This window comes from Panthera pardus, unplaced genomic scaffold (assembly GCF_024362965.1).
Source record: "Panthera pardus isolate Hobbes unplaced genomic scaffold, ASM2436296v1 HiC_scaffold_16, whole genome shotgun sequence".
NCBI lineage: Eukaryota > Metazoa > Chordata > Mammalia > Carnivora > Felidae > Panthera > Panthera pardus.
Genome location: NW_026526721.1, coordinates 87,318,911 through 87,333,723, shown reverse-complemented (window position 1 = coordinate 87,333,723; position 14,813 = coordinate 87,318,911). Strand labels below are relative to the sequence as shown.

Here is a 14,813-nt window from a genome sequence, read left to right as displayed (position 1 = left end):
TGAGAAGCATTCATTTAAAGATAAACTTCATGCCTCTTGTAGCTCTAGGTACTGAGGATGCATAATAACAAGTAATCACATGAATTAATAAGATTACTTCAAACCTTTCAGCACTTAACAGAAGTAGTTAAGTCATTTTCCAACCAACACATCATGACTATATCGAAAATCTCCTTGGCATGTCACCATTCTGGGTTTTCTCATTCCCATCTTTACCCTTGCCAATATTTGACCAGAGGTAGAAAGGTCAATGTAAATAATCAGAGCTTCTGAGTGTGCATTTTTGTGAATATATATGTCTAAGTAGCTCACTTAAGCAAGGTATCATTTACCCATTAGTCAATATTATCTGTTTGAAATTTACCTAAGACCTAGAAAATAAGTGGGAAAAGTCCTGAGCAACCAAAAGAAATGTCTACAAGTGAGGATAAAGTAGACCATATATGTAATACATCTAGTGGCTTATAGAAGGTATTTGATAAATGATCACCCTATTATCACCATTATCATCATTATTGTCTCCACATGGATACAGAGGGCCTGGGATCAGTTATCCTAGAAAGTGATTTAAAGCAGCTAAGAAGCAATCATCTTAAATGGAGGACAGACACATTTTGCCTCTGCCAGGCCTACTTAAAATAGTAAAAGAGAGTTAGCATTCTTACAATAAGGGAGAAAATTATATATGTCAGACATAAATCAAAAGAAAGAACAGCATGAGGCCATTTGCACCAGGGCAGATAATATAGAGTATCTGAAGCCAGGGAGATCATCATTACATCTTTGCAAAGCACACCTTTGATGTTCTTTTTTTTTTTTTTTAACATTTATTTATTTATTTTTTTTGAGACAGAGAGAGACAGAGCATGAACGGGGGAGGGTCAGAGAGAGGGAGACACAGAATCTGAAACAGGCTCCAGGCTCTGAGCTGTCAGCACAGAGCCCGACGCGGGGCTAGAACTCACAGACTGAGAGATCATGACCTGAGCTGAAGTCGGACGCTTAACCGACTGAGCCACCCAGGCGCCCCACCTTTGATGTTCTTAATCATGACATTGTGATAAGAATAGCAGCCATGGAGTCAGATCTGAGTTCAGATTCCAGCTTGGCCTCCTTGTGGTTTTGTGATCTTGGTTAAGTTACTTAACCATTCTGATCCTCAGTCTACTCCTCTCTTACATAAAGAGTGTATCTCTTCCATCATAGGAGTAGTTCTAAAGGAGATGTTAAATATAAATGGCTAACAAAGGGATTGCCACATGGAATCCACTTATTAAAAAAATAATAGCTATATTGTTATTATACTTTCTTTTGAAAAAAACATGGAAATATATAGTTAACTTTTAAAGATCCCTTTCAAGCAGTTTAATGCTATAAATCAACTGTGTCACTTAAGGGAATAATTTTCAGTTATCTAAAAAGTGAACATATGGAAAGCCTATATGATGCTGCTATGAATATGAAAACTTGGTTTATAACACAATATATAATCAGACACAGATGAAGAAGAAGATATGTAATCAAAAGGCAGAAAGAATAATGTCTTTTTTTTCCATTTTATCTGGGTCAAAGTTCACAAATGTTTCAGACTTAAAAAGCTGTTGAAAAATTATTGAAACTGGACCAATCACTACACTTCTGTAAGTGTAACTATGCTAGCTTGCAAGTATATTTCTGCTGTTTCTTCCATGACATTTCTCTGTTTATTCATTTGAAATCACAGACAAAATGTGAATCCCTCCAAATACACTCTTATAAATGCCAGTGAGACCTTGAGCATCCACAATGGCTGACAGAAAAGCTCCTCTTTGAAAGAGTACAAAACCTTCTGATGACATTCATGCTATGACCATGGGCATATTCAATCACTTTAATAGTCTTAAGAGACTTAAGAGAAATGGTAAAAGGGAGAAAAGTATGGAATAACCAGTGCCTCTCTAGCTTGAAAGACACTCAAGAAATCCCTATTGAACTAGTAAATATGTGAATCCTAACTGGAATGCACAGAGAAATCTTTATGATAGATAAAATTAGGACCTGATTCAAAAGAATGGAGTCTGTTATTCAGAACTCACAGTTCAAACACATCCAAGCAAATATAAAATGTATTGGCTCATATAAGTAAAAATGTCAGAGGTTGACTACTTTTGGCATAGCTAGATCTGCTCAAAAATGTCCTCTATTCATTTCTTGGCTTTTCTTTCAGATTGGCTGCATCTTCTAGAAATTTCTCTCCATGTGTTAAGAATAGATAGCCACCAGCAGCTTCTGACTTACATAGACTTTGCCCTCAGAAGATTTCAAACATCCAAATAATTACCCAGAAATAGGTTCCAAGTGACTCTGCTTAGATTTGACTGGCCCTGCACTGATCATGGCATTCTGATTTGCCACCTTGGTTCATGTGACCACATCGGGATGGGGTGTGTGTGGGGGGTGGGGGGGAGGTGGGGGTAGTGCTCTGTGATTGATAGCCCTACCAGAAACATATGATGAGAGAAAGGGGCAATCTCCAAAAGAAAGATGAAGGAAAGCTAAAGTAATAGATGCCAACTAGAGTCCCTTACTGTAAATTATTTTAATAGCCTCTGTTGGTTCCTTCCTTGAGCCTCAATAATATTATAGTCAGTGGTAGAGCACCTGAGTGGCTCAGTCAGTTAAGCATCCAATTCAGCTCAAGTCACGATCTCGTGGTCCGTGAGTTTGAGCTCAGGCTCTTGGCTGACAGCATAGCCTGAAGCCTGCTTCAGATTCTGTGTCTCCCTCTCTCTGCCCCTCCCCCACTTGCTCTTTTGCTCGCTTGCTCTCTCTCTCTCTCTCTCTCTCAAAAATAAACATAAAAAAAATTTTAATATTATAGTCAGTGGTTTACATGCCCCAGACCTTATTAGGATTTCAGCTTTCTCAGGGTGGAGGATATGTTTTCCTCATAATATAGTACACTGAACATTGTGAGTACTCATTAATTTAAAGGGATAACTTATACACAATTGTATAGTGTAAAGAATTATATAATTGTATATTTGTATACATTTAAACTGTAAACTGTCAAGAATTATATAAGTATTTAGAGCAGGAGACTTGTCTTTGACCTGATATAGTTAAAAACATCATGGGACACCTGGATCAGTTAAGCATCCGACTTCAGCTCAGGTCATGATCTCAGTCTATGAGTTCGAGCCCCGCATTGGGCTCTGTGCTCAGAGCCTGGAGCCTGCTTTGGATTCTGTCTCTCTCTCTCTCTCTCTCTGCCACTCCCCTGCTCACACTCTGTCTGTCTCTCTGTCTCTCTCTCAAAAATAAATAAACATTAAAAACAAAAATTTTATATAAATAAATAAAAATAAAAACATCAGAACTTCTATCTTAAAATTCAGTGATTTTAGGAGATGATGCAGGACTGCTTCTGGCAATGGCTTCTTCACCTATGCTTCCTTCAACTTGTATCTTTTTATTGCATGGCATTTTTCGTTATTCACACAATAAAGGGGCTGAAGATAAAACAAAATATCATGTTATTACCTGGAACTATACCTCCTATAGTACCCATTGTAATATTGTTTCCCCTTCCTGACATTGAATAAGATACCCGAAATGTAGCCACATCTGTTTTCCTTTTTGGTAGTTATCACATCTAGGCTGGTTTGCATTGGTTCTTTCTCCAGTAGATGATGTTTCCTTTAATACTCAGAGTGAAGTGGTTTGTGGCCCCTCAATTTATTTTCAGCCCTTTACAAGTCATTACCATCTTGAAAGTTCAGCCTCTCACCAATTTTTGTAAAATTACATTCCTAAGATTCTCTCTCAAGGTTTTCCGGTTTTCATGTATTTAAAATTATGGTAGGAAGACAAACTATAACCCTCCAAGGAAGACCATGTTTTAATCATCATTTTTTAATCACACACACACACACACACACACACACGCACACACACACACACACGTTCCTAAAAGTGCATTTGTATTTAGTCTTAGAAAGGAAAAAGTGAGTGGAGAAAATGTGAAAATATTTCAGTAAAGATAAGACTGGAAAGTCAAGTTTCATTAAAATGAACACGGCTGCAATACAAGTTCACTATAATTAAAATATTTCCAAGTTCTCTCTGGACACTGACCAATAGCAATGATGCCTTTTTGCTCTTGCTAAAATAAAAGTTTCTTTTGTTAACAACTCAGAATAACAAAGGCTTTATCCCTCAGTTTCTAATTGTCACTAGCTATTGTGGAGGAGAAAAAAAGCCTGAAAACTTGATTCTGGAGCAGAAAGTAAGGGAAAGAGGAGCAGAATACACCAGCTAATACAACAGAAGCCTCCTCGCAAAGAAATAACAGTCAAGAGAAATATAAAATGCATCAGTTTTCTTGTTTACAAAAAGAGAAAGAAATAAGTAATAGAATCCAGGGACTCTGCCAAGAAGAAAAGGAGCTTTGACCAAAAAGATATGCTATCTTACAAGTTACACAAAAGTTTTACTTATATTACCTCAGACAGTGTAACTATTCAAGAAAGTTATGAAGTAGATATTATATTATCACTTTGCAGATTAGAAAATTGAAATTCAGACTTTAAGTGTTTTTCCCAAAAGAGAAAGACAGCCATCTTCTGATTTCAACATTTTGTACTCTTTCCATAACACCATTTCTGCCTCTGTTGCTTCAATAAATTAGTCATATGCTTTAAAAATACTGAAGCCCTGTATGCCCTTTGAATAAAATCTCTAATTTATTACACTTTCATTTTTCTACTTTTTAGTTGTCCCACATATATATGTCTAAGTTATAGTTTTACTTCTCAATAATTTTTGCTATAGCTCCTCTTTTAACTGGAACAATCTAAAATGTAGAGGACATCTAATAAGTTATATATATGGAGGATTAGATGAGATATAAATTATGGTTATGCAATAAAATAACCCCAATCTTTTCATATGATAGGCATTTAGCACTATCATATAAGAACTGGAAAAAGTGTGCTATGCGGTGAAATGTGTCAGCATTGCCTGCAATCAGATAATATAGATCTAACACAACTTTATCATCAATTTGCTGCATGGATGAGAAAGGCAGAAGGAAAATCTGTGTAAATATTTAAGCATGAAAGGCCTCATGAGTTTGCCTCCTAATTATAAAGGAAATAAAGATCGACTTAAAATGTTCAATAGATATCTCCATTCAAGTTCACCAAACTAGTGAGAAAATGGCCTCAAAACTTGAGTTCCATTACTTCAATTATCTTTATGATACAGGCTATTCTGAACCTTTACTAAATTCAGTACATTGGACAGCACCTTGGTTTTAAAAAAAAAAAAAAAAAAAAAAAAAGAGAGAGAGAGCCATCTACTAGCCAGGAACTTGAGCGATCTTGGTACAGCAGTAGATGGAATTTTAAATCTTCAGATTCTAAGATGAAGAGGAAAAAGAAAATTCTTTGTGATCCTTTAGCCGAGGACAATTTTTTTTCACCATAGTGGGGTCTCTCTGGATACTCATTCCAGTTTCCTCAAACAAAACAGCTAGTTCCCGCAATCCTGAGCAAAGTTAACTGACAGAGCTCAACCACGCCTCTTTACTTGGGCTCTAATCAGGTCTATATTATCCTGCCATAGTGATTACTTTGTGGATAAAGAGAGCATAAAAAATAGCCAAGCTGTTGAGTTTGCCAGAGTTGCAGATGCTTTGAAGTTCTGCTGGAAATGCTTTGAAGTTCCAATTCTAATGTTGCTAATCTATCTTCCCAAACAACCTCTAATAATATGTTAAATAAATATTTGGTAGTTGAATATTTGTAAGTGAGTTGAACTATGTGGATATGTGAACCTACAATTTCCCTATGGATATAACTTATAGCCTAATTGAGCCTAAATGAACAAGTAATACGATTCCACCCAAAATTCTCTTTCCTCTGTACTAACCTATTATTCCTTAAAATTTTTAATTAAAAATAAACCATGTGTACTGACCCAACCACCCTTCCTTAGTATATATTCCATGTGGCTAGTCCTAGAATATGTCTTATTTGCTTGGAGAAATTGTCATTGTGTAACACTCATAACAGTAACATTTCCAATCCAAGCACCATCATTCATAAAAATAAATTCTTACATTTGTATTACAGAGTGAAAAACAGAACAGAGAGAGGTAAGTCTGGAGATAGATAGTTTCTGGAGAGATATCTATAAGCATTTTGAAGAAAGTTTTTCTAATAATGATTTATGATCTCTTGCTATTGGTATCCCTCAGGATTCCTTGTTTTGAAAATATGTACAAATTAAATACTTTCGTACTTACAGTATTATCTCAACAGATTCTTTTTTTTATTAAAAAAAATAAAAAACACAGATTCTTTATTTATTCTTGGGAGAGAAACAGAGCATGAGTGAAGGAGGGTCAGAGAGAGAGCAGGACACAAAATCCGAAGCAGGCTCCAGGCTCTGAGCTGTCGGCACAGAGCCCGACGCAGGGCTCGAACCCACAAGCAGTGAGATCATGACCTGAGCTGAAGTCAGACACTCAATCAACTGAGCCACCCAGGCTCCCCATCAACAGATGCTTACAGTGACTTTATAAGATAGTCAAGGCAGGAATTTCTTACCCCATTTTAAGGATGAGCAAAGTGAGGATCAGAGAAGTCAACTAACTTTTCAAAGTCATACGGCTAACGTGTATTAGAACTGGGTCTCAGGCTCAGTTCCTCTGACCACTATTCCTCATGTACCTATGAACGCACATATTGAAAACACCTCTTCTGGGAAGGTAGATAATCCACTTGCCTCTCTTTTCCCTTTTGTTCATGTGCTCTACAATGCATCTTTATTTTCTTCTGAAATAAGGAATAAAATAGGCAGCTAAGAGGTAGGCATTAATGTGCTTTCTGGAATGGTATTTAACCATGTGCTTAAACTTGTTTTAGCCAATACTTTCTGAACTTTAAAACTGCATGTGAATAATAATAGCAATTGATAGCAAAATATTATTTCACTTGCAATTGCTGTTTTCAAATGCTCTGACGTGTATCAACTTGAGAAATTATTTCACTAGCCCAGCCTTACTCCCCCAACCAATTATATTTTACATAGTTAAACTCCAGCCTTGCTATTACATTCTTTTTTGTAAATTTTTTAATGTTTATTTATTTTTGAGAGTGAGATAGGGACAGAGCATGAATGGGAGCGGGAGGAGGGGGGCAGAGACAGAGGGAGACACAGAATCCAAAGCAGGTTCCAGGCTCTGAACTGTCCGCACAGAGCTCAATATTGGGCTCAAACCCACAAACCATAAGATCATGCCTGAGCTGAAGTCAGATGCTTAACCAACTGAGCCACCCAGGTGCCCCCTATTACATTCTTAACCCCTCTCTACTATTGCTCCCTACTACCCCCACAATAAATGATAAATTTCTTAGAATGACTTTATAAGCCATTCATTAGCTAAGTTTCCTTCCCTCTCCAAACTCCTTCCCCAACACTCTCCTTTCTTTTTCCAGGTAATTGAACAACTGTGCAGTTACCCAGTATAGCCCATATCATTGTAAATTATCATGCCTTTGCCTATAATGTCCCTTCTTTCTAAAAGGTCTTATATGCCTTTTCTATCTGAAACTTAGTTCAAGCATGTGTCCATAAAATTCCTTGAGCAATCCTCCCACTCCTTTACAAAAGCAGGGTTGATAATGCTTTTTTTCCCCCTTCCTTCCTTCTCTCTCTCTCTTTTTTTTTTTTTTTGTGTGTGCGTATCTCAATTATAGAAAACTATTAAGTTCTACTTTGGCACCTACCATAGGATTTTATAGTCAGTTGTTTGTGTGTCTTCTTCCACGTTTTATCTTATTGCTCCTGTTCCTAGCACAGTACATAGAAAGATACAGCAGGTGCTCAGTAAGTGCTTAGTGAATGATTAAAGAATGTGTAAATACCCATTTAACAGAGTAGCTAAGGAAACAGATATTCACCGATTTTTTTTTCAAGGGCAGAACCATCCAAACACCTTATCTTATCTTGTCCTTCCTATATCCTATTTTAACTAATATCCATGTAAAAGTACTAAGGATATCAAACATAGGACCTCAGCATATAATAATATAGTTGTTTAGAACATTGTACCTAGTAAGAACAGAAGGGGAGATTTATTTATCTTATGCAAAATTCTGGTGCTATCATTATTGCCCTTGAGCAAAAATTGTAATCTTGTGCATTTTTGTTGTTGGTTTGCTTTTATTCCCCCCTCTTCAGTTCTGAATATTTAAAAATAAAACAGGATGAAACCAAAGGGAAATCCTAGGATTTTTGAGACAAATGTGGATCCCATGGATGATAACCTTATTCACCCCAGACTCAGTCCTCAGAATACCACTTACATAGTAGGAAAAACAATCACCAAATCTGAAGAACCTCATGCATAGTCTGAGAAGTTATAATTTTGAAGAATAAAAATCTAGACAAAGGCTTGGATTAACTAAAATAAATTTGTCTGGAACTAAGTTTACTAATTTTATAATACGTGTTCTAAATGTTCTTTTTTGATCATTTATTTAAAAACCCATATGGCAATTCTTATGGGATATTTTCCAGAAATTGTTGTGGACTCTATGGATTATAATACAAATATAGTCATAAATATAAATATTTTATAAAATATTTATATATAAATATATTTGAGGAAATAAATGTTTAAAATAACTACTCCAAAGTTTATAATTTAAGATCTAAATCATTAGAATACTTAAGTGCAACCAGAGATCATGGAATGGATTTATAGTCAGTTTTAAAACCAGATCAATATTTGAACAAAGATTTTATTTAGCAACAATATTATATGAGGCAGGATACTAAACACTGTGAGGGATGAAATAAACAGGACGTAGTCTCTGCCTTCTAGATGCTTAGTACCTAGTAGCAAAGGTAAAGCATTTACACAAATAAAGACTGTAATGCATGCTGAGAATGAGATCAAAGTGGTAACAAAGTACTGAAGAGAGAAATTTCCCACCTAGAGGAAATCAAGAACCACTTCATGGAGAGGAGTTGCTGTCAGGAAAAAATAGCAAAATACACATTAAAGCACTCCATAAACTGTAAAATCCTGTTCCATCATTAGATGTTTTTTTTTTTCTTTTTCCAAGAGCAGAACGGAACATGTTGCACTCTAAATCAGACATCAAGAAGGAAATTTGGATCAAGCACTTTTCGATGTAAAAACAGAGGTCTACTAAGGGCACAGGGACCAAGGAAACACATCATACCCTAGACAAGGAGATGCCAGACAAAGCTGGTCCTCCTGGAGGAAGATCTGGAAGCAAAAGCTTATTTGGAAATCCAGATAGCACTGAGGACCTGATCAGTAGGGCTTGTGCCTTTCCACTCCTTGTCTCCATCACTTTAATTTAGCTCTTTACAGGGCTTCTCTAACCACGTGAGCTTTCTTTCTCCCTTACATATCTTTTCTCTCTCTGCTTTGTGAGCATTTCCCTTCATCTTCTACTTGTCCATATATATATATATATATATATATATATATATATATATATATATATAGAGAGAGAGAGAGAGAGAGAGAGAGAGAGAGAGAGAAGAGAGAGAGAGAGGAGAGAGAGAATATGCTTGCATCTTTTCCATACCAATCCATTCAGATATCCCTGTAGAGCTTAAGAATTGCACCCCACCTTTGAGTCAGGTTCCGACCATTGTCCAATCAGTTTTGGTCAGGGGGAAAGGAATAGGATTCAAAGGTGACCATTTAGTTCTCCTCTTTCATACATTTATTCTTCAATCTCCCATTGTTTTATGTATTTGATACAATGTAAACAATTTAAGTCTGTCCTCATGATGCTTTTATTCTAGTTGGGTAATAAAAGTAAGAAAATAAGCAAGATCGATTCAGTTGGTGATAAATGCTACGGAAGTATTAAAATGTATAATAAGAATGACCAGGAGTGGGGTGGGTGAAGAGATGCTAATTTGAGCTGGGTGGTTACAGAAGGAGGTGATACCCCATGAGTGGAGGAGTATAGTCAGTAGTGTGGTCAGTAGTGAGTTATATCATAATACCATAAGAAAATTACACCAAGACTGCTAAGTTAATTATACCAGTCCTCCTCCCAACCAAGTTCAAAATTAACTTATCAAGTTTAAAATATATATACTAGCTATTAGGAGCTATGAAGAATCAACTTACAAATATATAGAAGCACAAACCAAGATAATAAAGTGACTACCCAGTGATATATTAGGTTAATCAGATAGGATTCCTACTCCACAGGATTGTTGATAGGGATGTAAAGGTAGTTTTAGATATAAGGGATAATGGCCTTACTATTATCAACTAGAGAGAAGGAAAGGACAATGAATCCCAAGCCAGGTAGACATCGATCAATCCCACTTGTTGGAAACTGTGAGTAATCCAAAAATGTTTACAATATATACACATGGTAGTCAATGGAGAGAACATTACCAAGACTAAACTTCACTGGGAAAAAAACTTTATATGCATATATTTATGTTATCCCTGTTAGAAACATTATTTAAAATCAAAAGTGCCTTCACTTTACCATTTATTTAGCCTAAGTGCACTGTAATTTCCACACCAGTATCTCATAAAAATATAATTTTTGTCAGAAATTTTTCCTCAATTTACAGGTTACATTCTCAGGTCATGCCACCGTTTTACATCATCATAAACTCATATAAAAACAGTAGCATGACTAAAATGTTTTAATTGTTTTTTTATTATAAGCATGATCATGTAATTACCAGATCATGGCTTATCTATCTTTACAAATACTGGTAGAAATTGTTCAATAGGTCACTTTTTTTGACAGATCTTTTCCCACATCCATCACTTATTTCCCCTCACCAGTTAATTTATGTTGAGCTTTCCTCTGCAGAATAATATTTTTTTCTGTATCCATCCTTTAGACCTTCCAGAATAGGACTTTTCATATGAGTTGGTTTATATTTACATTTATAAGAAGTAAACAATAATTTCTTTTGGGAAGCAATGTGATGCAGAGAAAAGACCTGGATTAAATATTTTTTACCATAAATAGCTGAGTGGCTATAAGCAAATTATTTAACTTTTCTGAAGCTCAGCTCCTCAATGGTAAAGTTTATGATTAAAACAGATGCTGTATGTAAACTCTGGAGCACAAAATAAGAACTTAATGAACTTAGTCCTCTTTCAAGGTGGCATAATTTTCTATATGTCCAATTGATTATAGGAGGAAAAAGACATAATGTACTTTGAGTTTGATATAATATTGAAGCTCAGTATGAAGTTCAGAACATGAACAAAGTGCACATTATTTACATGGTGTATAAAACGGCTACCTTAGATATATTAAGACATATTAAAATGCATGTTTCAGAAATAAAAAAGTTATTCTAAAAATTGCTATTATATACTTACAGGTAATTGGCTGTTTAAATATGACCCATTTGCTATTTATATTTCACAAAGTAACATAAGCAATTACATTATATTCTTTGGCTAATTTTATACTAATCATTGGCTAAACATTATTTTCTCATCTAAACCAGAATTAAATTATGTAAATATAAAAAAGTAACAATAATGGTAAGTTTCAGTCTCTTTTTGGCTAGGAATTTATCAAAAATATTATTTAATTCAGTAGTTGGAGATGATGTCAGAAATTTGTCCAGTCAGAAATTTGAACTATTATTTTCCAATATGACTGATTCACAAAATATCAAAACAATAACAGTTTGCCTTTTTTTATTTTTTAAAAATTGTTTAAGTTTCTTCATTTTTGAGAGCAAGAGAGCATGAGCAGGAGAGGCGCAGAGAGAGAGAGGCCGACACAGAATCCAAAGCAGGCTCCAGACTCTGAGCCGTCAGCACAGAGCCTGATGTGAGGCTCAAACTCACAAACCACAAGATCACCACCCAAGCCAAAGTTGGAGGCTTAAGCGACTGAGCCACCCAGGCGCCCCACAGTTTGCCTTTGATCAGATCTCTCACCAGAATGACCTCAAGAGGCTAGAATTTGGAAGCAGAAGATAAATTTCCTTCTTGAGGCTTAAATTTAGCAGCTATGTGATCCTGGAAAGTTACCTAACCTTTCTGAGGCACAGAACTCTCAATCATAAGAGTGGGCATAATGTCTGCTCTCCTCTCTTCAGTGCTATTTTGAGGAACAAATAAGATGATACACATAAAAGCACTCAGAAAATTCGGAAACACTGAAACACAATGGAAGAACCTGGGCAGAGTCAGTGGCTCCTTTTTTTTTGTTACCATAGCAGACTGTTCACTGTACTCCATAGTATTCAAATTATCTGTTTTCATGCCTGAAAGTGATACAATAGCAGGAGGAGAGTAGAAACCTGGGGTCTGTGAAGCTCCAGACTAAACTGTCTCCCCCCAGCAGCCAGGAAAACCTGGGTCGAAATGACTTATTTTACCAAAAACAGTGTTATCTTTGTGATGTCCAACTTCTGCAAGGGAACTAACAAAGGAGATGCACACAAAACAAAAGGCAGCTAAGCCAACAGGTTGTCCTAGCTGATGGGGTTAGCACTTCTGCCTTAAGAAGACGATGAAAGGGATAGCTCAGGATATTAACATCCCAACCAAAAGACAAGTTTAGTGGCTCCAATAGTAACCCACTGTCCACCATAGAAATCCCTGAACAATAATGAAAAATTGGTCCAAGGCTGGAGTAGTAGAGGATTTTTACATTGATAGGCCAAGATAAATTGGTGAGGCTTAGTGGTAGACAATGCAGAGTACTTTGCCCCAGGCAATAGTTGTTCTGATGTTACAGGGGAGAGCCTGCTCAATCTCTCGCACATTCTCTCTCCCTCCTTCCCTCTCCAAGAACCAAAGTCTGTATTTTTTTTTTCTTTCAATTTTTTTTTTCAACGTTTTTTATTTATTTTTGGGACAGAGAGAGAGACAGAGCATGAACGGGGGAGGGGCAGAGAGAGAGGGAGACACAGAATCGGAAACAGGCTCCAGGCTCCGAGCCATCAGCCCGGAGCCTGACGCGGGGCTCGAACTCACGGACCGCGAGATCGTGACCTGGCTGAAGTCGGACGCTTAACCGACTGCGCCACCCAGGCGCCCCTGTATTTTTTTTAAAAAAATCCCTATTTCCTGATTTGGGACCAATGGTCAGATTTCTACTGTATTAATATCAAGTAAGCAGGACCCACTCAAATGTACTCGACAGAAAGACAAATTGATTACACCTGCTCTTTTCCACTGTCAAAAGTTGCAATCCTCCCCCTCCAACCTCCTCAAAAAACAAACAGAAACCATCTGAGACAGAGCCATTGTGTATATATTGTATTTGTGTGCACCTATCTACAATGTTCTTACTTCTATTAAGGAATGTTTGTCGGCCAACATTTTCAGATTTAGCAGCAGGAACTCTTCTTGACAGACTAAGAAAGGGTCTGCAGAGGAAAATTCATCATCTGATTAAGGCTTTCAAGCCAATTAAAACTCTCTGGACAGGATCCTCTTTCCTTCACTTAGATTTCAGTGAACAGAAAGTAGATTATCTCTCCAGGCAATTATCAGCTCTGAAAGTGCTTGTGGTTTTAAGATTTTGGCAGAACTTATTGAAAACAGCATCCTCATAATACACTTGTTCAAACACCAATTTCAATGGCTCTTTTGTTCCACATGATGTATGATGAAATTTATAAAGGTCTGTTTTCCCCCCTCAGGGTCATTTTTTTTTTTTTTTCCACAGAGCCAATCTGCATCACTTAAGTCCAAACTATTATATTAGCCATCCTTTTCACTAGACTAGAGAACTTCTTTTTAATTGCCCATATCATGGCCACCATGCATCAAAGGTAGGATCATTATTTTCCACTTATTTTCTCTTCTGGAGACCCAAATTCTTGGAGGAGGAGTTTTTTAGGGATGGGAAGAGGAGAGTGGCTGAGACTGGGAACAGATTCCAGCAGTAGCAGCGTGATCTGGGTCTTTAAATATGCCAAGCCGGGGACACTTCCTACAGTTCTGTATTCAGGGTTCAGTCTGACTTGTTCTCCTTACAGATGTAGGGTAGACTGACTGGGACTTGATCCAGACACTCAGGCATCTGATGGAAGCTGCCTGAATAATTTTGCATTTTTAGTATTAAAGCAATAGGATACTAGTTTTCTGGGGCGCTGTAGTCTCGCTTAAAACATGTATAAACTGCTTTATTAGCGATTATAGCACTATTGGGAGAGAAAACAAAAGTGATCGTTTATATGATAATGTGAGCTGATAATTTAGGAATGATTCATTCTCATAAATGCTCCAACACTTTCATGTACGTTTATTACTTAGTGTGTATGGTGGAACAGAAAATCTATCCAGAAAGTAAAACCTTTTATACAACCATCTTTAATTGATTTTTTTTCTCTATATGGGAGAGCAGTATATAAAACTTCTTCAGATTTTAGGGTCTAAGGACTGCCACAGCTCCCCTTCTCACTGTTTCTCTGCTGTGTGCCCTCTGCCTCATTCAGACTAAGGCAGCTGGCATAGGCACATTTATGGACCAAGAGGGGTTTGGGGAAGGGAACTCAAGTTTGGAATGGGGGATTTGACTAGATGGAACTAAGTTTCCTCCAACCCAGGCTTTCTCCTGCCCAGAGGGGTATAAATAATTTCCAACTGCAAATACCAGCAAAGATCCAAATTAAAAAGGAATTTTATGATATGCCAATGGACAGGGCTGGGACAGGGGGAAGAAGTAATTGTGGTTACAGGTCAAACAGATTGAGGATGGACTATTTTAGCCAACATTTTATTTCATCTTTAAAAAAATCTGGGTTTTTAAAAATCAATTTCT

General features: G+C 36.7%; 1 protein-coding gene across 3 annotated transcripts in view; it reads left to right on the top strand.

The window, feature by feature from the left end:
- The window catches only part of KCNMB2 (potassium calcium-activated channel subfamily M regulatory beta subunit 2), a 240,228-nt gene that overhangs the window by 31,466 nt on the left and 193,949 nt on the right, over positions 1-14,813 (top strand). Inside the window, exon 1 of one of the 3 annotated variants that reach the window (XM_053903619.1) lies at positions 13,465-13,821. The exons of the other annotated variants lie outside the window; for them this stretch is intronic. Within the exon in view, the coding sequence (XP_053759594.1) occupies positions 13,802-13,821 (20 nt within the window). The 5' untranslated portion in view covers positions 13,465-13,801. Of the gene's footprint in view, positions 1-13,464; positions 13,822-14,813 lie in introns of those variants that run through there. 3 annotated transcript variants of the gene reach the window in all.